General features: G+C 38.0%; 1 protein-coding gene across 3 annotated transcripts in view; it reads left to right on the top strand.

Moving 5' to 3' along the window:
- The window catches only part of TMEM117 (transmembrane protein 117), a 181,048-nt gene that overhangs the window by 65,566 nt on the left and 91,026 nt on the right, over positions 1 to 24,456 (top strand). For all 3 annotated transcript variants that reach the window (XM_068190043.1, XM_068190042.1, XM_068190044.1), the window contains exon 4: positions 9,926 to 10,025. In XM_068190043.1, coding sequence (XP_068046144.1) covers positions 9,926 to 10,025 — 100 coding nt within the window. The remainder of the gene's footprint in view (positions 1 to 9,925; positions 10,026 to 24,456) is intronic.

Below are 24,456 nucleotides of genomic sequence, written 5' to 3' on the forward strand. Positions count from 1 at the left end.
TTAAAACATAAAAATCCACATTTGGTCACATTTCATAGTTTAAGAATCCAATAAAGATGAGTTTGCATTTAAATAACTACTTTTGCATTTAATGGAACTGAAATCCCCAGAAGATGATTCATCTGATTCAGAGGTTTTCTTGCATGCTGACAGGTAGGCAGCATCAGTGTGTTATCAGCACTCTTTAGGTCACAAATCTAAATGACAGCACCATATGAGATGCTCTAATGGACTTGATCTAAGACAGACCCAATGCAGATGTTTAAGATAAATCAGATCAATTATATCTGTAACGTGCTTATGCTTCTCCATTGACACTGGGGACAAGTGGACTCTTCCAGGGAATCCTAGAATTACCAGCTGATATTGAGACTTATTTAAAAGTCTGTAGCTGAGATGAAACTCAGTAGTATTTGTAACTGACCTTGAAAATGTAGCCAAAAACATTGAAGTTTAGTGTCTGGGTGTCAAAAAGGCATGTGCATGCATCTCTCCCTCTCTCTCTGCATTGTTTGAAGATGTGCTACTCTTTAGGGAAAATTAGGAGAATATACTTTTCAATGAAGTTCAGACCACAAATTGTTTATTTTTTTCATTTGTGTGTCTTATAGTTGTATCAAAAGTGAGTGTGGTGGAGCAAAAACCTGAGCAGTGGGTGGTTCTGATGTGTCTGTCTTCTGATAACTCATTTGCAAGACATTAAAAGAAGGCTGTAGTGTAAAATTGACAGTCTGCAATAGAGAGCTGTTGATTTGAGGGTAAAATCAATAAAAACCTGTCACTTTTCCCTTTATATTACAATGATAATTTTATTTAAAATGCTGAGTATTGTAGGGACCAGAAAATAAAGCAGTCAGTACAATACCAGGCAAAGTTATGTCAAGTGTTGGACTGGTATCAACCATTGGATGGTTAAGAAGTCACAGCAAAGGTGTTTGTGTTGTCAGCCAAGGAGTGGAAGAACAGGCTGTCTTGTTTGCTGTGTATTCCATGTGAAACTCTCTGCTGCAATTACATGCCAGCTCCTATCAAGTGACTGGCCCTAGACACAGTTGTTCTTTATATACAGTGTTCAAGTAATACAGTAAAGAAACAATCTCCTCAATTTCATAATTTGTACACTGCTTGAAGTCTAGTTCTTTTCCATCTGCTCTGCAATCTGCTGCTGATAGTACATCAGGAGGGAAGCCAACCAAATCCTCAGACCAGCCCCTGAGTTGTCAAGCCTCATTTCCCTTCCATTTCTTCTCAAAGGTACTTGTGAGCATGGTAAATAATTTTTGTTTAACAACTCTAGTTTCTATATCTGTCTGATTTTATAGACTGAAGCAAGACTGATATAAACCAGTCATCTTAAACAGATTAAAAGCCAAATATACATAACTGAATCATGGGATCATACAAAGGTTTGGGTTGGAAGGAGCCCTATAGATCATCCAGTTCCAACCCCCCTTTCATGGGCAGAGATGCTACCCACTAGACCAGCTTGCTCAAAGCCCCACCCAACCTGAAAGATACAGTCTCTTTGCACCTGGAAGTAGTTTTAAATAATAACTTTGACTTCTGTGACAGTTTCCCAATTAATTTTGATTTATCCACAGAATACTGGCTATGTGTCTGCAGGCTGTAGAACTTGGATAATGTTTTAGAAAAAACCATTTGCAGACAAAGTGCTACAGAAGATTCTTATTTAGGGCCCATTTGTAGCTATATCAGATTGTAGTATCCCTTTTAAAGCTGTGGCTTGCAAGTCTTTTCAGATCCAGCTCAAATTCTCTACAGTCATGATCACTGAGTATCTGTCAGCAGAGATTCTGTGTCAACATTTCTTTGTTCCCTCTATTCCAACTCATTAACTTATGGCATGTTTTTTTTAGTTTTCTGGCATTTCATTATTTTAAAATAAAAAACCCCAATTTTTAAAAATCAAATTTTCAGGGAAGCTTAGTAAGTTAAAAATTATTTATATGCAAAGTTGCATCATCTGCTAATACTTACAAGTTTTTATTAAAATATAGTTAAATGTTTTTCTGCTTCTGCTTTCCCAGTTGGACTGCTGTTTACAAGTAGCGTCTATCTGGTGTTTTGTAACAACTGAAAATTGTCCTACTTTCCTTTTTCTGAATAGCAATAATACTGAAGTTATTGTTTATTCATTGTAATAATGCATTTAAACTTCTCTGTCATCCCTACAGCTGAAACAGATAGAAAGTAATAACTTTTGCTGAAATTCACTGAAGTTTTAAAGTTATCAAAATGCTTGGTTAAAATGATAATTCCAGCTATATTTTATTTAATTTTGTTTATATTCTGTTGATGGCATGAACAGGTTTTTTTTTTTTTAAGTGAATAATTTTTTGTGTCTTTGAACTTCAATTTCTGAGACTATTGCTACACATCTCTCTATTTTCCTTCTTAAGCATATTAAAATGTCAAAAACAGGCATGGACATGTGCAAGCCATGGCTCTTTCTGAACAGTACAGCCAGTGCAGCATTACTTAAATCCATTCTTACCAGTATCTCACCAAATTTAAAAACAAAGAATTATCTATTTCTTAAAAAAAAGTTTCACCACATCTTTTTCTATATTACTAATCTAGCTTCATCTTTATAAATGCACTGCCTGATATGGTCTTTAGTTTCTTTTGTTTTTTCAAATACATTAATGCTATTTCCAAATCTGTTATGTTTTATTTTTAGTAGGTGAAATATTCTGAAATACCACATACCAAACAAATTATTTGTGTTTTAAGATAAGCATATCTACAACACTTAACAAGTGTTCAAGGCCATCTGTTGTATTTGTGTCCCTGGGCACCTGTTTTATCTTACATTTTGGCACTTTTTACCATGAAACTATTCTGATATCCTCCTATATAGGGACAAGGAGTGAATCAAATAGGTAATTTAATATACTAGCACATAGTACAGTGTTACAGATTAGTTGCAGAATTTTACCAGCCTATTAAAGGAAATGGTAAAAAGCAGCATGATTCTCTTAACTTGTCACAGTTCTCCTGACTTGTTTCATTATCCACTAAAATAATTTTCAACAAGCAATTCACTTAGCAGTGAGAAAATGCCTTAATCCTCTCCTGCAGTATCAAACTGGCATGTAAGAGGCAACCCAGTGTGTCATTGCTTCAGTAAAAACAACTTATGCAGCAGTGATAGAGTTGAAATGGAAGCATAAACAGCTACATATAAGCTGCAGTGCTGGTGTGAGTGTGTGGTGGGGGCAGGTAAGGCTGTGCTATGTGTGAATGGGTGAGCATTCATCTGTTCACAGAATAATTAGAAAATGTTTCTGCAACCTATCCTTGGCTGAGTATTGTAGCCTATATTTGCAGCAGAAAAATGCTAAATGCACTCTGCAGCCTTTGCTTTTCTTCTTTCTGACTAAACAGAATATATGTTTTTATGATGCACCTTGCACATGAATAGCAAAACTCCTGGAAAGTTTGTAAAAGATATCTCATGGACATAATGAATTTGAAAAATCAGTTAGTTTAATTCTTTTTTCAGGCACCTTTTATGCTTTTCCTCACACTATCCTGTTCATCATAAGTTCCTTGTAGTGAAATCTGTAGGGTTAGTACATATTTTTCAGCAGAGCGCTTGTGTAATGATGGAGAAAGGTGCTCATCTGAGGGAAGAAATCTGGGTTCAATTCCCAGCTTGTCCGTTCATTGTCTCCAATTTTATTTGTCATTTAGGGTTTGACAGATACACACACAAAAATGTAGGTGTAGCAAATCCTCTCATTTAAACTTGCTGGAAGTATGTGTCAACACTCACCAGAGTTTACCTTTACCCGAAGGGCTGCATTTCTCCCATAATGGAGGTCCTTAATGCTTTTGAATTTGCAGATCCCTAAGATTTTCTCAGTAGACATGCAGACTCTCACAGCCTTTGGCAGTAGGTCTGTCACTATGATTTGCATTTTGCAACTCCTTTTGATGTAAGCTGTTGGCCATTTTCATATATGACATCACTATGCCATAGAAGAAAATAATCTAAATTAACATCCTGCTTTGAATTGCTGTCAGATCTGTTGATTGTGGAGACAGCCTAGGATGACTAGCATCATTAGGCAAAAGTTAATCTGTATCATTACCACCTGATCTCTAAAGAGAAGTCCAGACTCTATTGGACATTTCGTGCTTTATGCTTGGTTTATTGGAATAAGAGCCACAAAAACCCACACAGGAAACTCCTACAACTAGCTGTAGAAAAAGCTACATTATGAACAAAAATGTGTTAAAAATCCTGTCCCAGTTTGCTTAGGCACCTTAATTTGGACTGTAGTTGTGATCTTATCTGAACATCTATGATGACCAGTGGCATCCATTCTAAAAGTGAAGGAAAGGGAATATTTTTCTTATCTGTGAAAGATGATATTTATACAAAATATGGAATATACAGCTTCAGTTTCACCTCATCTAACAGTCTCCTGAACACATATTTCTTATCCTCTTGTATCATCATCTTTTCATATTGAGAATGACAGTAAGGTTCAGTTCTCTGACTCTGAAGAGCATTAAACCAGTGTCCCTTGGAATAGGGACTGGATCTCGTGTGTACCCTACCATTTAAGTTACATACCTCTTCTACATTAACAGAATTGAAATTGCTGCATTTTTCAATGGGCCTTGTCTTGAAGGCAGGCTTGCAAACCTAGAAGCTAAATGCCTTGTCCCTGTGGACAGTGAAGATCTCCTGTGTATTCTAGCAGCAGAACTTCTAGTGGCTTGGGAGCTTTACAAGCAAGGTCCCCAGAGTAACTTACACAGCCCTCAGGCCTGCAGGCTGATGAGCAGAGGTTTTCAGAATTATAGCTCTGCTGCCTGATTTCAAAAAAGCATATATAAATAAGTTACCAACCAGTGATGCTCAGTTACAGAATCAGTCTGTCAGTCTTAGGTGTTCTGCACTGTACCATGATCTCCATGATCTGCCTTGCTATAGCCAAGCTGGTTTTGCTTCTCAGATTTTTGTGTCTTGGAGATTAGCCTGCTGATCCTCTTGTGGCTGTTACCTCTTTGATGTCTTGTCAAGCAAAATCCCTGGTTCAGTGCCTCTTAATTCTCTCTGTTCTGGTGTCATAGAAGTTTTGTCTGTATGTCTAAAGAATGCACTGGGGATGGTTAGGGACTGGATGAATTGCTGTTGTGCTCTCTGTGCTGTTTGCCGGTAGCTGTGCATTATGCCATCCTCATTATGATGTGCCAGTTTATAAGACAGCAGGTCTTGCTGTCTCTGGGCACGTTCCAGTTCCCTGTGGAACTTCCCTCTGACTTCGATTCCTAGCATTAGAAAAATAGCTTTTCAGCTGAGTGAATTGCTACCAAGTGTCTCATTTGCCATTCTGTCATTTTAGAGTGACAAATACAGATCAGGAACTGTATCTGTAGTCTTTTATGTATGTTTTCAGTTATTCTGACACTCTCTGCCTCTTCTAAATTGACAGTAATGGAAGCTTGTGGTGCTACATCTAAACACATACTTCTTTGCAGCCTGTGTAAACTCCTGTGCTTTCACTTGTTTGCCAGTGTCAAAGCATTTCACTTTGTCAGAAGCACCAAGCAAGATGAGTTCCATATAGATAGTCAGCTATTTAAAGGGAAGGCCAAACAATAAAACCTCCTCAGAAAAGTGCATACTGGACTGCAGAACATGTGCAGACTTTTTGTTACTCAGCATAAAAGATATTTAGGCCTCCCCCTCCTTTTTAAAGAGCATTAAGTTATCACTCTCTGTGGGTGCAGTTCTTGTTGGCTCTGTACAGAACATGCACTGTGTTCTGTGTGCCAGCCCAGTGCCTTCAGTAATCTAAAATATATGAAGAAGCAGCTCAAGTTTAGTTAAAATGCATCAAGGTTGCTAAAATTGCTTTAAAAGGCAACTAAAACCTCCCCAAAGTGTCTGTGCTCTCATTGCTGTCCCGGGGCACCCAGGGTTCAGTTCAGATGTGTCTGGGTTGTCAGTTATGTCACAGACCTCACAAGAGATACAGAGCTCTTTGGTTTATCATCTGGAAATCGAGTTATGTTACTGCACTGGGAATCACTTAATCACATAGGTTTAACAATACCTTTTAATGTATGAGCATGGATTTTTTTTTTGACATGCTAGCCATCAGGAAGTAACAAAGCAACTAAATCCTTGACCCAGTTTGACAAAGCTCCATAGAGAGTTTGACTTCATGGTTTACCCTTTCATTGAAGTGTCTCTATTCAAGCTAAAAGCCCATTCTTAGATCCTGTGATGGTCAAGAAAACACCATCTCAGCACTAAGTCTCAGTCATGAGATTTTTTCCAGGGCTTGGAACAGTGTTGATAGCACCACAGTGACTTGTGCATCTTTATCCAATGTAAAATTTAAAACCTTCCATTTGCTTTCAGACTTAGTAATTTTAGCAGTGTCATCTTTCTTTGAAAAAATGCTTTGATATCTTCCTTTGAACAAAATCTCCAGGCTAGTGTTGTTGTCCCTCTTTATCCATTCTGTGCACACTGCTGCTAACTCCAGAAACTGTTCAAATACACTGGGCTCATATGTCTTTTTACTGAGTCATGGTTATCATCATACCTTTTGCATCAACATGGATGTAGACAGTTACATATGATTTTTTTAAAATCTGTTTTAGAATTGTGTTTATCAAGTCTTCACTGTCTTTTGATCCTTCTCTTTCATCCAATTCTGTTAAAATGTTGCTCTACCTTCCTTAGACTTTGGCCTGCTAAGAACAGTTTCCCTGGAGCTGCAGCTTCCAGTGTTACTGTGAAAGGCTCCCAAGTCCCAGTCACAAATTTGTCCTTTATCTGTACTGTTCACAAGTATTGGCTCCTCAGACTTTAGTTATTTACACTTATCCTGTCTCAGATGAGCTTTTTTACTCTGGGCTTTAAGTGCTGTGTTTTTTCACTCAGTGTTTCCTTAGGCTGTGCTGCTCATGCAATATGCTGGTGCCTTGCTGCACAGTACACATATGGTGAAGCAAACAGAAGCCTTTTGACAAGCTATAGAAAATCTGGGCTGACCATGACAGTTAACTGGAACCCAGCAGACCTTAGTCCTCCTGCAAGGTGCAGACATGGGTCCTAGCCAGGAAGAAGGCTAAACAATTAAAGAAAACTACTCTAATCACTAGCTAAAGCTAGAAAAATGCAAGGATTTTCCACAACAGAATTAATTTTACTTTTGGTGCTGTTATGTGTCCTGCTAGTATCATCAGGAAAGCATGTCTTTTTTGAAAATGTCAAGTGTTCGTATTCCTATTTAAACTAAAACCTGAAAATGAATACTGGGGGGTTGGGGTTTTTTTTTAAATTCATTTTTAGCAGCCCCAAATCCCTATTTTAAAGTAGTCGATTTCTCTTTATGTTTTAAAAGAAAAATAATACTGCAGAGAGCATAAAAGACAGATGTGTAATGAAATAGTAAAGTATTTCATTGCTATTTCTAATAAGATGACAATTCTAAAAATATTCTCCCTGTTCATACAAAGTTGTAGCTGTATTTTCATCAGTAAATGCACTTAAAACATGCACAGTTTATATTCCTAGCAGTTTCTTTATAATGATATGCTATTTTGACACTAACTGAAGGTTTGTCAATTTGCATATTTAATTTAGGCATTAGTTACTTGTAGACTGGAATGCACAATTTATACTAAACTTCTTTGATGTTTTCATGTTTTAAATGACAAGAAGAACTGTTGGACGGATGTGATGTTTTCAAGACCTTTCTATGTATTTAAGTATTGTATCCAGCTCATTCAACCTTATTATAAACCTTCTGATACTTCTAACATTCATAAAAACAAGTGATTACACTGAGAATTTCAATTTCCATTAAAGAGAATTGCTTATGTCTGAGTTGATTTCTCTTCTGCTAGGTAATACCCATATTCAGGGATCAGTGACCTCTCAGCCTTTTTGGTTAACCCTCCTTGTGCCCAGCAGCCTGCCAGGGTGGCTGTGGCAGGCCTGCTTTATGTGCCAGGGCTATAGGGATCACCCAAGTGGCCTGTTTTCTGGGGATGTTGTACAAGTGTTTGCTTATTGTACACCTGTAATCATGTGTAATGCATATGAGAATGTGTAGTGCACATAAGAAAAGGTGAGAACCCTGGGATTTTGTATGTATCTCCCACTGGTGGAAAAGACTAAGATTCACTTTGCATTTTAGGGCCATTCCTTACAAATGCCACTTATTGCTGTGCCTTCTTTGAGAATAAGAAACCTTCTTAAGGAACACAGACTTGATTATTTTCTGCCTTTACAGATGCTACAAGAATGGCATGCCCAGGATACAGGAAAAAAGGAATTCCAAATATTTTCCAGTTTTAAAGCATCTAGGAGAATATATCTGGGAGGGTTGTGCTTGCTTGTTTTCAGTCTTCCTTTGTTTCTGCTGTTGCCCTCTCTTGGAGACAGAACATTGAAGTAGGGAGATGTTAAGCTGACCTGATGTTCCTGTTCTTGGGTTATTACATCCTTATTTATTACATGGTGAATTTAGGATACTGATGATCTTTTAACTACATGGAATGCTGTTAAAAATATTTTTGATTTTTTTTTCCAGCAGAAAATCAGATTCAGCATTTATGTGCTGTTCAACAGAAAAAATAAACAGATGGCATTTTTTCTAAGTGACATACCAGCTGAAAGGTCATAATATGTATAATGAAAAGGGCTGTTACACTAGGATATTTTTCATGTGTCATGAAACTATTCACTGACAATAATATTTCTGCTCTACAACATACTAAATTCTCTCTAAGAAATTATACCATGCTATGCATGGATTTGTGCTAGCAAGACCTTCTATCTTGATCAGATATTTAGGTTTTAACAGAACTGGCCCAGAGAGTGGAATCAGTTTGCACAGATCCAATTGCAGAGATATGGTCTGTATAGCTTCTAGACATTGCAATGTTTGGTATGTAACAATGGTAAGACTTGAATAATGGATAGCACACTGTTCAAGGACACTTTTACATATAACTGTGTCACTTAAGCGTACTCCTAAACAGGCATAACAATACACAAAAATGTTTACAAGTGTCTTGAAAACAAAGATACCACATGTAAAGTTAAAATACAATTGCCATTCATATTCATTATCATAATTTTTAGCTCTAGAGGAGAGTTGCCTCTTCTTAACCACTACAAAAGTCTTTTAGAAAATGATATCAGTATATTAAAATGTATGGGTTTTTTTTCAGAAAGGTTTTGATCTGGAACAAATAACTTTACCTTCTGAATTGTCTTTATAGCTTCTTGGTGAACTTGAAGTCAAATTACCAAGTCAGGTTGTAAATCCTATCTGTTGCATTATTTAAGCAGAATGGAAACGCTTCTTTTGGATTTAAGTAAAATATATCTGTGAAAATAAATTGTATAAATCTAGAAACAGTGGCATCTCACTGAAATTTTGCAAAACTTGCTTACACTGATGTGTTAAAAAAGTGGTTGTATAACTGATAGAGTGAAAAGTCAAGCAGCTCGATTATCATTTTAAAGATACCTTAAAGATTTTTATTTTTCTTCATAAAGATTTTGCAAAGTCACAAATTTGAAGAGTGCTGTAATTCTATTTGTATAAAGGAAAAAGATAAAGCATAAAGCATTTTCTACTTCCAGAAGCTTCACATAATCCTAAAGTCTTCGTCAGCTGTTATTTTAGCACCTTCAAAAGAGACATGGACTTCAAAATCAGATTCACATTGCATTTCTAATTGAAATCGATCTGTATGGGTTCAGTTCTATGTCAAGACTCAGATCTAGCAGAAAAGTCATTATGAAAGCAATGGGAAATCTTTCACAGAAAATCATAAATTTTATCCCTGATGCAAGCTCTTTGTAACTACATTGAGCAAATGTGTATATCTTATGTTTGTGTTCTTGTTTTTGCAGTGCATACATTATAACAGACTTCATGGGCATCAGGAATGAAAATTTTATGAAGGTAGCTGCAGTTGGGACTTGGATGGGAGATTTTGTCACAGCGTGGATGGTAAGAAACATAATTACATTTTAAAAGGAAAGGAATATATTTGTTGCTTTCAAGAGAAAGAGGAGAGGAGAGAAAACTCGATTTCTCTAACTCAAGTGTTTCAACCCAGAAAAGTAAAAAGCTAACAAATACATAATGGCAGGTATTCAATTGACAATCCAGAAGAGTTTCAGTTAAAATGTATCAGGGAGATTTTTATTTCTGTGAGTGGGAGTTTTGCCATTGACTTCTGCATGGTGGCCCTTCTTTGCTATGAAGTAGCATCACAAGCTGCTATCTCATGAAACAGTAACAGCTAAAGATAAGTCTAATGAAAAGAATTAGAAGAAAAATTAAACAGAAAGATGTGATAGGGAAAAATGGAATGAAAGAAGGAAAGCAAGGCAGTTACATGCCAGGATTTGAAGGTAGTCTGATGTGAAACTATCTGATTAATTTTGTATCTAATTTAGGACTAAGTAAAATAAAATTTTCACTTGGGTTATACTTGTTACAAAGGCTTTCTTCTATGTGCAAGCCAAATATCAACTTTGTGAAAGAGAACCAGAAAATGACAGCTAATTTTTGGGAACAAAATAAAGCATCTGCACATTTTAATTGTTCAGAAAAATAATTTCTTTAACACAAAGTGATAAAAAGTGAATTTAATTATTTTTTAAGATTAGGTTTTTAAGATTAGTTTAGGTAAGATTTTTAGCAATTGTATTTTAATGTCTTCTACCCTCCATATTTGGAACATACTGTACAAAAGACAGAAGGGGAAAAAAGCATCAAGGATTTTTTCAGGATGTTGTTCAGTATGTGTCTGTGGTTTGTCCAAGACAAACTGTACTCTGTGAAATGGTGACCATGAAAGGCAAGTACAGAGAAAATAATTTGTATATGCTTTACAGTAAGGTCATCACAGAATCAGTGCCTTGACTAATGTTGACAATTAATGTGGACTTGTTCTGAATTGGTAATAAAATTAATGTGTACTTCTGAATACCTTTAGCTTGCTTTTTTATCATGGGCTTCCACACCTTTATTCCACTATCAAAGAAGAGATAATGCATAAACTAAGCTGAACTGAGAGAAATCATGTACATCCAACATATGTGACTTAGGGCTCCAGTGATAAAGATAAGTTGTTCTGCATTAGGTAATGTGGGGCTTTTTCTCCTTTCCATTAAAAATAAACTATGTTTTTTGCAACACTGTACAAAGCATGAAAATTATTGATTCAAAAGGCACGAGAGTCCTGATCATTTTCTGGGTACTCAAAGCCCTCTCAGGTCTCTTCAACAGCGGAGTCACAATTGGATTGTGCCACAGCAGATTCCTGTGGCAGATGGAGTTATCACTGAAGAATGGGAGAGAGACTACGAGAAACTACAGAAGTGGTTTGATTAGGGGATTTATGGATTTAAATGGGAATATATGTTTTGGATCGCTGTTTGTTTTGGATTGAAAAGGCAGAAGTAAGACTTTCTCCTCAGCACTTCCTAGCTGACACACTAGTTTGGTGACAGGATCTGACACAATTTCTAATAAAGTCAGCGATATTATTTCCATTGTGTGTAATGAGAATGGGGTCATACTATGGCTACAGAACTGCTGCGGTGCAGCAATGGCACGCAGCGGCGTGCTTGGTGTGAGCGACAGAAGGGGGGTGCGACACCTCCCCTGGAACCCCGAATCTCCTAAGCAGTTGTGGAGCGATCAACGTAGAAAAGATGAGATGGGCCTCGCTTGCTTATGTGAGGATCATTTATTATGCCAAAAGGGCAAAACAAAAAGCGTCCATAACTCTAATATACAGCAGAGGTAAGGACCAAGGCACAAGCAGGGCAGGGGCTTTTTAGGGACAGGACTAGGATAGAACTTGGGACTAGGAACCAATAGCAGAGTGGCAGGGGATGAACATAAACCAATAGGGAGTTTCAGGAGAGGGGAACAATCTAACTAAACCAATGGGGCAGCAAGGGATACATAAATGACAGGGAATTCTCTGGAATAAGGGTTAGGTATGAGGGAGGACTGACAGCAAGGACTAAACCAATGCCTCAGGGGAGGGGGGGTACAAAGCCAACTATTGAAAACAATAAAAAGAAAACACACTACAACACAGAACCTTCTCCTTTGTACCTCTGGACAGGAGTGTCTCCCACTAATAAACATCTTTGCTGAAATCTGTAGTATTAGATATTCTGAAGTCTGTGAAGAAGGGAATGGGTTCAGTACACTGACTGTCTCTCTGCACTTTTCTGTCTTTGAAGCCATGGAAGTATATCTTACAATCTTGTACCTGCTTTGACATGGCTTCCTGTTCCCATAAAAAGTGCATTGTCCTCCTGGAGAATGCTTTTGAGGCAGACACCACAGATTTTTGCGCAGTAGGACACCTTGGAAGAAAGGCTGGATTTCACCCAGAGAAGCCTATAAACTAGCAATTATGGCTGCCTTCTGGCAAAGTGCAAGCAGGCTGAGGAAGGAGCTGATTTGAGGGCAGAACCTCTGATGATTAGAGTGGCCTCTCTGTGAAGATGAGCAACCTGCTGCAGCTGTGTTTTTGTGAGGGACACAGTCCTGAGCATGTGGGGTAAGGCATGCTCAGAGGATGACTACAGGAGTGAGTGGGTGGCACTGAAGAGTGATACAGAGAGCAGAGTAGTGTTGGCTTTTAGACTGTCAAAACTGTTATTCCATTCTGGTGATGGCTTTTTGGACTCTACAAAGATTGGCCCTGAGCTGTGAACTATGCTCCTACACATGGCAAGCTTTGCTTGCCAGCTGCCGTTACCATTTGCATTAAAGACATATTGCTGTCTACAAACCCTACATACGTGTGTAAGAGTCTTAACAGAGAAGTTTAGAAGTTTGTGTCTTTCTTAGACATTGCTTGCTAGGATTGTCAGAAGCTGAAGCAGTTGTCTTCAGCCCATATCTGGTACTGATCTCTATGAATATACCAGGCTGATCCTCCTGACAAGGAATCCTATTCCTATTTATATTCTTTCTGAATGGTAATTTAGTTGAGATTCTCTTTTCCCATGTTATTTGCTAGAGAGAACTGGGAACATTTGAGAAATCACTGAGCAGCAGACTCTGTCTGTTCCTGTTATCAGAAACAATGAGAAACTCTAGGGATGGTTTAGTATATTATTCATCAAACTAGTGTTTACTGCATATGTATCACCATATTCTTTTTAAGATGAGAAGCCAGGAATTTTCTCATTGCCATGCTTTAGCAGAGTACTTGACACAATGAATGTGAACTGAATCATTGCAGCAATTCCTGACTGTTCTTTTTGATACCTTTGCTTGATTTCAGTTTGACTTCTCCCTTGTGTGGGACCATGAAGACTTCTGGGACTATTTCTCTTTCATCATCTTAGCAGATGAATTAGTAGGAAGTTAGGAAGTAGTACTTCCAGCATAGTCTGGATGGCAGAGTGAGAGATCACTATTGTTCTGCTGATGCAATGCTGACCAAGACACATTGTATCTACTTGGATGGATGGATGGATATGGAGATAGAGACCTTCTGCCTAAGACTGCTTGTCAGGACATAGTATTGGGATTTCAAAAGGTTAGTACTGAGTAGTGAATCGACAACTCCCGTTCCTCATTAATGGAACTGGATAATGACTCCCATATACAGTTGCCTGGGCTTCTGTGAAGTCTTTTAGGGAAAAGAGTCACTTCACTGGGTGGCATTGTTTTGGTGGGCTGCTCCTCCCCTTGATAAAGATTATCTGGTCTTATGCAAGAAGGATTTTCTGTTCTCTGAGTTTTTCAGCATTAGCAGTAAAAACTCCCAGTTTTTCAGCCTTATAATTCCAGGGGAAAACCTCACACCATTTTGTGTTCTGGTGTTGCTAGTTGTGAAAGAAATAGATTTTGTCCATGTTTTTTTTTTCATTCATATTCCTCTGTTAAACATTTTTGTCTTCATCCTCTGGTGAAGAAACTTTCTGTATTTTTGCATTTTATGTGATTAACATATCTTACCTGGGTAGTCCCAGTGTAACCAGTAGAGGGGCCTGTGGCTGGTTTGTAAAGAATACTCTAAAGGGCTGAAACCTTCCTTGGGATTCTTAATGCTGTGAACATCAATAGTTGGCAGATTTAAGTTCATGGTTACTGCCATGCAAGGACACAGGAAATCTGTAGAGTCCTAAACCAGAATGTTTTTCTGTCACATGCACCATATTGAATCTCAGGCTGCAATTGTTAAAAAGCCCTATTCCTCCACCTGGTCAGACCAAAAATCCACCCAGACTAGTATCCTACCTTAAACTATGACTATAGACAGAAGCCAACCAGGAGAGTAAGAACAAGCTAATAGTATGTAGTAGAGTGTCGTGGTTTGACATGGAAGTGATTTTTTTCAGGAAGTTGAGTCAAACCAATCAGTGGTCAAGTTTGGATATTGGCACCTGGAGTGACCACTGAAGGTATGGATACGCCTCTGAGAACACAGGGGGTTAAAAGCAAGAACTCCCAAGAGCTCGCTCTCTTTGGTTCTGGTCAGGGTGCTGTGCAGACCTCCCCTGCCCAGCCATGGGGCTGGGTGGGGGAGGGGAAGCCATGAGGCCTGGTCGAGGTGAGCTGAGGGGTAGAAGGACTGGAACCGAGCCAGCTCCTGTGGATGGAAGGGTGGAAAGAAGCGGAGATGTCTTTGTCATCCCCCCAGAGAGGGAAGAGACAGAGAGTCCGGACGGCACCTGTAACTTTGCCGGCGCGGAGGAGAAAGGAGGGGGGGGAAGGTGCCCAGCCTTGGCCTTGGGGATCGGCTGCTGGGCAGAGATTTCAGCTGTCCAGAGAGTCTGAGCTTTAACCCTTTCCTGAGAAATGAAGGCTTTGTAAAATATTACTCCTCCTTGATTTGAAGTAGAAGAGAGACAGTCTGGGATCCGAGATGATGGAAGAAGAAATTCTCGAGTTGGAAGGAGATGATGGAGTGGCTTGTGGCTGGACTTCTCTTGTTAGTTATAGACTGAACCAAATTCTCCTAACAGAAGCTGCACTTAGGGTGGTGCGTTGGTGTGCCAGGAGACCTGTTTCAGTGATTACCAGCAGAGGAGTAGAGAGAACGGAGGAGAGTTGGAGAAGGTGTGGAGAAGCCCTCTATCTTCAAGGAAGAAGAAGAGGAGAAGAGGACCTCTGTTCTTGGACCCTCTGCCCCAGGGGAAAATGGGGGGGACTGTAGTCTCGAGATGAGAAACTGAACTGTTGTCTCTTTTGGTCCATGGCAAAGCATCCTTAAAGGAGCCCTGTGAGCAGTCTGTCCATGCCCGGTGGTGAGAGCACTGTGACATGGAAAGGAGAGTGTCACCATGGCAGATTTTCTCCATGCGGTTACCATGTGTGACATGAAAACACAAGGGTGGCAATTGTGTTTCCTGGGGAGTCTGTGGCACAGGAGAGACTCCTGTCTCCCTTGAAAGATTGAGTATTTGACTATCTGAAGGGTAGCAACTTGATCAGGATCCTGAGTGGTGTCTCACCGTTGAGTTTGTTTAGAAATTAGGTGGGAGGAGGAGGGGTGTTTTGGAAAGTCTTCATCCAGGATTTAGTGTTTGTAGTTTTTATAGTACTAGTAGTTTAATAAAGTTCTTTCCTTTGTTACTAAGTTTGGGCCTGCTCTGCTCTGTTCCTGATCACATCTCACAGCAATTATTTAAAAAAGTACATTTTCATGGAGGTGCTGGCATCGTGCCAGTGTCAAACCATGACATAGGGTCCTCTAATGCACTCTTAAAATGCATGCACTTTTGTGTATATAATGACTCTTGATATCAGAATGGTTTTGCTCTTTTTGCAACACTTTGCATTCAACTACAAAGAATTTCATCTGACTTTTTATTGCCTAGGGACTTTCTTCCATAAGCACCTTTCCTAATTCTTCACATCCAGCAAGCCATCATCCTTTTCACTGTGCGAAAGTTAATATCATTATAAAGCTTTCTCACCTTGCTGCTCATCCATTTTCCCGGGTTACTTAGGAATATGACGAATAACTGCATCCCCTGCCAAAAATCCCTGTGGAACTCTGGTAATGACCTCCCTCCATTGCTAGAGCTGTCTGGCTAACCTACTTACTTTCTGTTCCCTGTCTTTTAATCAGTTATTTATCAACATAAAGACTTTCCCTAAAGCTCTGAGTGTTGAGTTTCCATAGAAGCCTGTGACAAGGAATTTTTCAAAAGCCTACTGGAAAATTCATCTTTGCCCATTTTAAACACATCTCCTTTTTCCATAAGTTTTGTTGACATCATTCAGTAATTCTGTTCTGAAATATCTCCATTCCTGTTGTTTACAGAGCCAGCCACTTAGCACTCCTTCTGCAGCCTTAGATATTCCCTCTGCCATTAAAGAGGTATTCTAACAATGTTGGCTGCCCCTGAAAGTGCAGTTTGCAGGAAAGATAAAGTCACAGCTCAGGAGCTGTGAATGTGTGAAGAAGTATGAAGCCATCTTCATCTACCTTATTAGTGAAAGACAGTGAGCTTATTTCCTTATGTTCATCTTACTTCATCATTACTTTTTTCTGTCCTTTTTCCTCAACACCGCTTTGTCTTATGGCGTGGACATTATTTTGCAGGTGAAAAAAAAAGCTAAGCTGTGAGTATTTTGTTTTTATGTACTTGCATATAGCAGAATGTTCAGCAGAGCCTGAACACGGCTGTTGCTGTTATCTCAAAGACAGAAATGTCACTGCTTGTGGTAAGACCTATATTCTGAGTATGGGCTTGGATTCCATGTTCAGAGAACATCAACTGTACATACATAACTTCTCTTTCCAGAAATCTTATGTAGTCTATGGATTTCTTTGGCTGAACACAGAGGCTCTTAAGAGGTTTTTGGTATTTTCATGATTAGATGGAATTGTTGAATCATAATTTTGAGCACAGTGACACGTGCCTGCTAAAGTAATTTTTTGAATCTGAGTCCCTCTTGGTAGTCTTGCTGAGAAATGCCTTTTTTTTTAAATTCTCTGCTGTACAGACAGTGGACACAATCTAATTGCTGTATTTTAGGATAGAAGTACTCAACTGCCCCAAATATATTCTCATTTGTCACTTCATTTTGACTTTGTAAATGATGCGATGTTGTTCCTTTATAAAATACAAGCATAATGATCTAATACACTGTACAGTGTAGGGTGAAGTAACAAAGCCCATGCATTACATGTTGATAAACCCATCGCTTGATGTTATTGTCTGGTAGATACTTGGTACCTGTAGAATACTCTGTGTGTACTTTCTTCTTTACTAATTTTTGTGATTAGAATAGATGTTTACTTATTGCCATTAAAACATTTTTAATGGCTTTCAATCTCTTGGCAAGAGTTTTAAAAGTATTTGGAGATATTTGCTTTTGACTGTTGCCTCTGTGATCATGACAAAATTTATTTGTAGAGTAGTATAGCAAGCTATTCAATGATTTCAAAGTACTTTCCTTGTGTCCATTAAGAGAGAATATTATTCTGGTCCTCTTTTGCTGAGATATAACTATCTATGTCAACATCCTAGAGAAATGAAGAGTTCATTACCACTCTGCAGAAACTAGATTAATTTACCTCTTAATTTTATTTCATCTCAAAATGCATATGTGTTGCTAGGGCATGTTTGCACAATATGAGCAACATTGATGCAGGAAATATTATCATATTGATGAAAATAGCAGACACACTAAAGTATTGCAGTGAAAATATATAGAAAATAAAATAATAATGTGACTAAAAAATGAAGTTTACTTTAGTACAGGGAAGGACACCAGTATAAAGTCTATGTTGAAAGAAAATATAACATCATTATTAAAAATAATAAAGTTTCCAGGATTTTGTATTTAACTTTTAGACTAAAATAATAGCCAAAAATGTTAACTCTTAAACTTTATTCTTGGAAAGTAATTCTTCTATCCAGGAAATTCTGTTTAGCAAAGAATAGTGCATAGGTTTATTTGCAAGCAGTGAGGAATCAATTTTGATGCACATTACAAGGCAGTTTGAAGAGTCAGGAGTCTTGAATGACTGGCACCTTTTTTAACTCATGCCTCTGTCAAGGTTTGGGCATGACAATTTAGATTATGATCAGTGCCAATCTTCTTGATTGTTTCTATTCTACTGGCGTATCAAATGACAAAATAAAACTGTAATTGAATTTGCAGCAACATCTGAAGTGCTGTATAGCTAACAACTGCTGTTCTTGAGTAGTGGAAATGAAATTGAACTATGAAATATGAACTGGAAGGAGCAAAATGGGTGACACCTGTTCTTAAACTCACTTGCCAGGGTCGCACAGAAATGTGACTAATAACATTATTAGTGGCTATATGTTTCTTTCCATTCAGAGAGGCATACAAAAGCCAGTTGACCTTTTTGTTCACCTGTCTGTTTTGTTTTGGTTTTCATTTCTTTTCTTGAGAGCCAGTCCAGTTGCTGAAACATTCTGTAGCTATTGGTAATACCTCCAGGTGATAACCACAAGTGAATTCATCAGTACAATGGCAGTCCAAATATATCCAGTCATATGAGAGCTGCTAATTTTGTTTTTTTCCACTTTCTGGGGCATGAATGTGCTCATATCCTGCTCTGCTTCCTGACTGCCACTTAGTTATATAAGGTGGAGTGTGCCTGGTGTCATCTGAGTTCATCCAATCATCCCATCAAGTCAGATTGTACTATTATTTATTCATTGATTGATGGTGTTGCCATCTGTTCATATGCTCTAGATTATAATTATCTGCCTTTTCAAGCTTGATCTTTTTTTGTATTCCCCTGTTACTTTGTCATTTCAGTTCTGACCAGGCATTGCCAGATGTGTTACTTCATCCCTGTCTATTTCCCAGCCAATGAGTTCCTTCAGCTCACTGTTACAGCAGTTACCTTTGTTGATAGTCATTTTCTGGGCTCTAAAACATGTGCTTAGTATATCTAGCAGTAAAAGCCTCAGGATTTTTTTGAAGAAGGCCACAGCCAGCTGTACATCAGAGGTCAAGAGTAAGAAATGCAAACCCCAAAGTTGGGCCCCAAAATATCTCCTAGTGTTTCTTCAAAGCAGCTACTGACATCTTCCAATTACAAGCAGGTAGGAGTCCTTTCAAATAGGTGTGACATTTTCCCAACTATCTTATGCTTATGAACTCATACACATCTTTTTGTGACCTCGAGCACACTTTCTTGCAGTCTGGATCCCATCTAAAAACACAGGAAGGATCATATCAAATATTAATAAGATAAATTCTGTTCTCAAAATATCGTAGAAATCAAAAGACAAGCTGTAAGGAGAAGATATGTCTTCCTGCAACTCAAATCTTGTCTGACTGATTTGTGTTGTAGCTTCAAGAAGCCATACTGCTATAAATGAGACTGGGGGTCCTCTATTTCCTCTTCCTTGTTGTCATACTCTACTTTGCTCTTTTTCACATGGAATGGTATTTGCTTCTTGATGATATTTATGCAGCACATCTTGATATATCCTGGTTACATGTATTTAGAAACTGAAGTCAGAGCAGCATATAAATTAAAGTAACTATGCAGCAATTCTGCATTTTGACATGATGTACTCCTTAGAAATGGTGTGAATGAGTGGGTGTCAGAAGTGCTGGAGAAGTGGGACTCTAGAAATAACATGTTCTTACTGAAGATCTTTGAGTACAGATGGCAAATGTGTAAACTGTTGGAGTCTCTAAGATGGACACTTCCTCTCTGGAATAGTCTGGTTCTGGATGAGATTGCGGCACAAACCTTTTTCACTGACTGGGGGAAGAAAATAATTTCCTTTCTCAAACTGAAATTGAAATAATTGCCTCAATGTGTTGGCTAAGATGTGCAATCAGGAGCTCTATGATTAAAATGGGGAGAGATGGTTTAAAAAGTATTATGAAAGGAGTATTGGACCGACCATGCACATTCAGCTGAAGATCTTTACTGGATTAAATATATGGTGAAGTAAGACCTTTTGTATCCACGGGGAGAGATTAGCAGCAGATGGCAGTGGTACACAGCAATACGTTTAATTAATTTTGAATTCCTTCAGGATCTGTGGGATGAACTATTAGACATTGTACACAGTGTACAAAGGAAAAAAGAAAAGGATGTTTTATTATGAAAAAATATATCACAGCACTCTTGCCTAAAATAATGTTGAGAAGGTTGTACATTATCCATTCTTCTCTACAAGGAAAAGCGGGGTTAAAACTGGTAAATTAAGGAAGACACTATTGCTGGTCTTAAATTGCATAATTTTAATGGGTGGGTGTTCAGCTGAGAAACTTTCTCTGGTACTGTTTTGTAGAGAAAATGTGTTTAGAATATGTCCAGAAAGTAATGGTCTAATCACTCAAGTTACCAGAATATTATTCATTTTGTGTTGCATTATGCCTAAAAATGAAAGATTATTGTCACAACAGCTATGGTACCTTAAATTGTATTCCATGTTATCATAGGTCAACTCAACCCACAATATATCAGCAGAGCAATTAAACAAATGCTTGACCAAATGCAACACAGAGTTAAGTTTCCTGTGCAGTACTGCATAATATATGAACTGTAAAGGTGTAAGAAATCTTCTTTTAACAACCCTGCTATGAACCCTAAATTGAATTGATCAAGGAATTGTAAGTGAAATCACTAATTCTGTCTTGCATGTATGGAGAAATCTTAGAAACTGAGAAACTTATCTTACGATATTCTAGCCAGAAGGTCATTTTTTTGATATCCATACTTGTGATTGTGCTCAAGAAAGAATGAAAATTCAGTATGTTCAAACCCAGTTTCTACAGAAATAATCAGATAGGTTGGCTTCCAAAAGCTCTTTGCTGTCAAAACCCAAGTCCAACTTGGGTGCATTTCTGCTGATTGTATCAGACTTAAAGTATACAATTGTTTCTTAAAAACTGAGATATTAAATGTTTCAATGGATATGAATTAAAATTAATTATAAAACTTCATTTAATAGAAAGCACTCAGTAAGATGAGTCTAATCTCTTCTTGGTCTCTTCTTATTTTTATTTTACATTACTTGAAGTGGGAACTTGAAGTACTTTTTTAATGGATAGAGAGATTGTTGAGTTTCACTTAAACTTTTCTAAGTACTTTTAAAACCTCCATTAAAAAGCTATTTTTGTAATTTCTTACAGTACTACACTTCTCCAAATCACAAAAGAAATCATTGCCTCCTACACTGGCAGTAATAAAAAAGGTTTTGCATTTTGCAGACACTAGGGATTGATCTTTATAGCAACTCATGGAGATACGTATGCTAATATGCCACTGTTTTACAGTAGAGAGCTGAAACAAAGGAAAAGGGACAAGAAAAAGGGAATTGGTGATGGAGCTGAGACAAGATCCTGCTCTCAGTTTTGTATTCATCCCATCCCTGCTCTCCTCAAATCTTTAAGGGAAATGATTCTCTCTATCCCCATTGATGGCAGCATTCTAAAAGGTATCTGCCTCTGCAAAGATGCTGAATAATTTATTCTATGAAAAATTGCAATGGAATGTATGTGCACTGGAGATACTTCCAAGAGGTGAATGCCCCTGGACTGTGCTCCCTTCCCCCTGGCTTCAGCTGTGTGTGAACCCAGACTATATGGTTTTTTTCTGTGATGGTTTGTTCTGGGCTCATTTCTGGCCTGTCTTCTCTTCTGTTTTATATTTCTTTTATAGCTTTTATACAGCTTGTATAACTTTACCAATGTGATGAAGTTCATACTAATGTGTGGTTACAGAGAATCAAGGCACATATTCCCTTTCCCTTAACTTAAAGAGGTTCTTTGCTTAAATTATTTTGGCTCATCACATGACGGCACAAAATTAGTTTTACCACCCAACAGCCTAATTTTATTGTAAAAAAGCAGCCTAAGTAGAGTTATTAGGCAAGATAATCTATTTCATAATGGACAGAGTCCTGTCAGGAGCATTATCAGAATGAGGACAAATCATGTAGGTGTGATTCCATTGGTATAGCACTTGCAAAGGTCCAGCACTAGTGCAAGGCACCAGACTGCAGACATATTTTGTGTGCACTTCCTTTTAAATCTCATAGACCTCCAGAATATCCATGGCAAATGAGTGACAGGCTTTATAACTGTATGGCTTTTCACTGTGCTTTACTTGGGTCAACACTTGACCCACAGAATGAAGGTAGGGTTTGTGTGACCAAGCAGTAGTTTGGTCTCAGAACTGGTAAGATTTACATTTGGACAGCTACAGATTTTGATATTTTATTCTGAGCTGATTTTCTGGATTATCTTAGTAATCAATGAAGAGAAAAAGGCCTGCTAAGTCATTGGACTATATTTGACATCTAAAATGATGCAAATAAATGACATTGTAAAACTTATTACTTTGTAATTGTATTACTTATTTCTGTTGTCCACTGGTAATAAAGGAATTATAAGGCGACTCAGATTCGCCTTACATTTGAGTCGATATTTACATTCAAGGTATTAAGGTTTTGTGTCCTGGGAAAACCCAGGACACTTATAGGTGGTATAGAAATGCGTGAAGTTGTCTCACAAACCAGCAGAGTTAAAACATGTAATGGTTTACTGTTAAACATTCCTTGGGAATTAAGGAAGGTAAAGGAATACTTCCAGAGTGTCAAGGATTTCCTGATAAAACATTAAAAGAACTTCACATAAAGTCAGAAGTTCATGCAGCAGTGAGTAAATTAAACCATAACACAAATAAACCAGCAGGAATCCACATGCAACAGCAGTGTGAAATCAAGGATTGTATGGACAACAATGAGAACAAGCATGTCAGTGAATCCTCCAGAACTTTAAATTTTGTCTTGAAGTTATGAAAATTGCTAAGAAGAAATATTATTTAAATTATCTAAATTTCAAGGCATATTTCAAAGGATATCGGGCATTAATAGATGAAATCATTTGTGCGTGTGTGTTCCTGAAAGGCAGCCTTTCTTGTGTTCTGTTGTTACTGATTCAAAACAGCCTTAATCTTTATAAGGCAGTTGAAGGCAAACATTTATGACTAAGCTGATCTATGGCCACAGAAAGCTTTGGCTCATTGATTTGCCCTGAATTTCCTGTCCTGTGGTGATTTCCATGTACATTCTCATTGGTGTGACCAAATCCAAACTGGGCCTGTATCATCTACTAAGTTTGTTCATGTTTGCTAACCTACTGTTTTTATTGATTTAACCTATTTACAAGGTTATCTTATGTTAGTTGGTAGATGAAGGACTATTAAATGAGTTGAGGTAGCATGAAGGGCCTGAATCAGCCACATGATGCTCAAAGCCAGGTACTTGGGAATGATTTCGGAACAGATGCCAACACTTGGCTGACTATTCCTCCGTGAGGTTGTTTCTCTGGCTTCTTGTCTGGTCAACTCTACACCTTCTTTCTCCTTTGTATATGCATAAAGATTTGGAGCTGAAAATATGACGTAGTGAGACCTCCAAGCCATTCTAACATTACATGGTGTTGCCCTGTTGGGTTCTTGAAAACTGTTTAGCATTCACTGGAATAAAACCTTGACTTGCAAAAATGAAATCTGAATTACTAACAAGTATTACAAAAATCCAGTTATTTGACAAGAAGGGATAATAAGGAAGGTATTGAGAATTTAGCTGTAATGTGGGGTTTGTATTCAAAGCTCTGAAATCTAACCACTGAATGATGCTGTCTCTAATTGCTATCTCAGAAATCAGCTTTTTCCTCTTGAGTCTTGTTTTTTTTAAACTCATTGCTTGTCATTCATTTCAAACTGTAGATGTTAAAAAAGGATTGTCTTCTTATTTCTGTGTGTCAGTATTCTGAGATATTCTGAGTGGTTCTCCAATATCTTTTTTTTCTGGTTCTGCTTGTCTTTCTTCCTTCTCTCATTCTTTCTGTGCACCACACAATATCTTAAATTCCTCATATTTCCTTTTGTCTTTTTCATTTGTTCACTCTGAATCGCTTGCCTAGTATTTTTACACTGAACAATCTCTCAATACACATTACACTTCAGTTCTTTCACATGGAATTAAAATTCTGACCACTTATTAATGATTTAATTGATCTACTCATTTATTGTACTTCTATTTTCTGTGTTTCATTTTTGCTTGTGTGATGTGAAATAGGCACTGACTGTTTTTCACTGGCTGTCTGTGTGGGGTTTTTGCAAACTGTACAATGCTAAGACTATACTCCAACAATAAACACTAGTGCTGATTGAATTTTTTAGCATTAATGCAATTGCTTCACTCTCCTCTTGTATCATGGGCAGTGGAGTAAGTCCTGCAAACCCCCCACGCTTGCTGTTTTCTTGTTGCAATGATGTAGTCTGTTTTGATGCTCAGAGGGGACAGTGCACAAGCTTACAGCTCTCACTGGCACCAAGGACTGTCCTTGCTGTGCAGTCCTGATGCATATTTTCTGATATCTACATGCTCCTCTTCAGCCCAGGAGACACCTCTCTGTCAAATGG

Source organism: Anomalospiza imberbis, chromosome 5 (genome assembly GCF_031753505.1).
Source record: "Anomalospiza imberbis isolate Cuckoo-Finch-1a 21T00152 chromosome 5, ASM3175350v1, whole genome shotgun sequence".
Taxonomy (NCBI): Eukaryota; Metazoa; Chordata; class Aves; order Passeriformes; family Viduidae; genus Anomalospiza; species Anomalospiza imberbis.